A 2831-nucleotide genomic window follows, 5' to 3' on the forward strand; every position below is an offset into this window, starting at 1 on the left:
TGGGGGGATGTCCCCATGGGGGCTCTCAGTGTGACCCTGCAGTGTCGGTCTCCCCGAGCCTGGGGTCCTTCTGGTGATACGAGTTCTCCCCAGATATTATTTTATTTTTATTATTATTATTATTTTTCCCCTCTTTAATTCCCTCCCACACACATACACTTCTACTCCTGACCTACGGATGTTGCCGTTTCCCCTTAAGAACTGGATCTCTGAAGGCGGGGCGTCTCCTCCCACGTGCTCGCGGGGCACCCAGGGCCTGGTGCACCCGGGGCATGGTCGGTGGCTCCACCTGGGGCGTGAACCCCAGGACCTTCTGCATGTAAAGCAGATGTGCTGACCACTACACTATGGAGCCACCCCTCCCCGGATATTATTTGTCTTGGTGGGGACTCCACAGATCAGAAGGCAACACTAGAGAGCACGTGCTGCTCCCGCAGCCCCTCCGTGCCAGGCTCCCAGGACACCCCTGGAGGTGAGGGATCGGCCTAGCTCGAGGCAGGAGGAAGTGGTGGGGCTGCTGCAGGGGAGAGCGCAAAGTCCGTGCTGTGTGTGAACGTGAGGGGACTTCCGCCAGATCTGATTTCTCTGAAATCTTCTAGTTAAAGTGTTGGCTGGCTCCGGTTTTTGAAAAGCACCACAGCACAGCTGAAACATAGCAGGTGTGCAGGGCAGACCTGTTATGATTTGGCTCAAAGGCAGCTGTATTTCAACCATCCGGCATTGTGCTTTTGAATGATTTTGGCCTCAGAGCCTGGGGCAGGCAACAGAGTGCTCTTTTCCCTGGCTGGCTGGCTGGCTGGTTGGGTTATGGGCACATGTCAGGAGACGAGCTGAGATCCTGCTCCTGGAACTTAGGTTCACACGTCTCTGCCAGGAGCACAGGAAATACAGTTACGGTGTTGGACAGCGAGCATTTGGCCATCCGGGAGGATACAGCAGAAAGCACTTTGCAGACGGGGGCCTCGGGCTTCTCTCCACCCTCCCAGATTGCCCGCTGTCTGCCAGCGGGTGCTCTAAATTCAGATCTGGAGGCCTAGCCTGGCAGCGAATTTGGCGGCTGAGCGAGGCTCGGCTCATCAGCGGGCTCTGGCGACAGCAGTTGGGGTTTTCTATTTCAGGATTGCGTGGTAGCTTCGCTTTTTCCTAAGTGCTTTCAGCCAGCCAGCCCAGACTAATCACTTTCCTCCTATACTTTCCCTGAGGCCTGAGCCGTAAGTAAAACGCTCTCGTACACTGAGGTAAGCTCTTAAGAGTCTGGCCCTCCCTGGGCACCTTCTGGGTCCTAAGATGTGATAAGTGAAGGCCTGTGAGCTGCTGCTCAGCCCCTGGCCACGGACGTTTCAGCTTCACAGCCCAGGGTGGGAGCATCCTGTGGCCTGGCAGCCAGGTTCACGTTTTTGTTTTTTTTTGTTTTTTTTCTAATCAGCTGTGGCTCGCAGCCCCCCGTCCTGATATTCATTTCTGTCTCTACCTGGGATTGTTGCCTCCCTTTGATTATAAGAGGCAGTTGTGCCCTGAGCCAGGCGGGTAAAGGGGACTCGTTACACCAACACAGTGGCACCTCTCAAAAGCCAGGGTGGAGTGCAGCCAGGCGTCACCAGGGACTGGGGACGGCCCTGGAAAGCTGCCTTCCCACCTGCGTTTGGGGGCGTCTGGTTCTCAGCTCTGCTTCCTTCCGCCTCTGTTCTTTTCCCGCTTCTCTCCTCGTCGCTGCTGCTGTTTGCTCACCCAGAGGGCCCCGCCAGCCCCGGTCTTCACAGTCTTCTGGCTTCAAGGACGTCCCTAGTCTGGCTTAACTACCGACGCTTGACCGGGAGAATGTGATGCCCTCGGCTGGTGTCCACTTTGGTCCACCCGGCTGTGGCCAGGGAGGGTGCGATCTCTGAGAAGAGGGTGCAGGTTGGAAAGATTCCCGGGATGTGTTTGACCCTCTTTCTCTGCGTTTCTCCTCCCTGGACAGTGTCTGAGCCCCTCCTACCTGCCCCTGCGATGTATGGCCGGAGGCTGCGGGCGGCTGCTCCGAGGGCCCGAGAGCTGCTCCCTGGGCTGTGCTCAGGCAACCCAGTGTGCCCTGTGCCTGCGGCGCCCCCACTGTGGCTGGTGTGCCTGGGGGGGCCAGGATGGGGGCGGCCGCTGCCTGGAGGGTGGACTCAGTGGCCCCCGTGACGGTGAGAGGGGTTCGGGGGTGGGCTGAGAGGGGCTGGCACAGAGGTGGGGCTTGGCAAGTAGGAGCGAGGGCCTGGGTGTCTGGGTGGGTGGCACAGGCCCCACCGAAGCCCTGTGTCCCCATGCCAGGGCTGACGTGTGGGCGTCCTGGGGCCTCCTGGGCCTTCCTGTCCTGCCCCCCTGAGGACGAGTGTGCAAACGGGCACCATGACTGCAACGAGACGCAGAACTGCCACGACCGGCCCCATGGTTATGAGTGCAGCTGCAAGACGGGCTACACTATGGACAAGTGAGGCCGCAGCCAGACCGGGGCCGGGGCGGGTTGGAGGCTTGGACAGCAGTAAAGGATGAGGTGTGGACCAAAGCAGGATGGAAGAAAACAGAGTTCAAGGCGTGAAGGTGGTGGGACTGATTCAAGGGAGGGTGCTGGTGGGGGCCAGGTGGGGGCTAGGTGGTGGTGGGGCAGGGTCGACGAGTTTGATAGGGGACCCCAGGAAGAGGGGGCTGCAGGCTGGCTCTTGGAGAGGCAGCGATGGAACAGAGCAGGGGCGAAGGTGGTGGGGCGGGCTCGCCACCGCCCTGCCCTGAGCCCCGCCTGTCCCGCCCCGCAGCGTGACGGGGCTGTGTCGCCCGGTGTGCGCCCAGGGCTGCGTGAACGGTTCGTG

General features: G+C 60.0%; 1 protein-coding gene across 1 annotated transcript in view; it reads left to right on the forward strand.

Moving 5' to 3' along the window:
• MEGF8 (multiple EGF like domains 8) overlaps positions 1 to 2831 on the forward strand; it is a 43040-nt gene that overhangs the window by 32395 nt on the left and 7814 nt on the right. Inside the window, exons 34-36 of the mRNA XM_023524733.1 lie at positions 1961 to 2168; positions 2296 to 2455; positions 2778 to 2824. Of these exons, the coding sequence (XP_023380501.1) occupies positions 1961 to 2168; positions 2296 to 2455; positions 2778 to 2824 (415 nt within the window). The remainder of the gene's footprint in view (positions 1 to 1960; positions 2169 to 2295; positions 2456 to 2777; positions 2825 to 2831) is intronic.

This window comes from Pteropus vampyrus, unplaced genomic scaffold (assembly GCF_000151845.1).
Source record: "Pteropus vampyrus isolate Shadow unplaced genomic scaffold, Pvam_2.0 Scaffold490, whole genome shotgun sequence".
Classification (NCBI taxonomy): domain Eukaryota; kingdom Metazoa; phylum Chordata; class Mammalia; order Chiroptera; family Pteropodidae; genus Pteropus; species Pteropus vampyrus.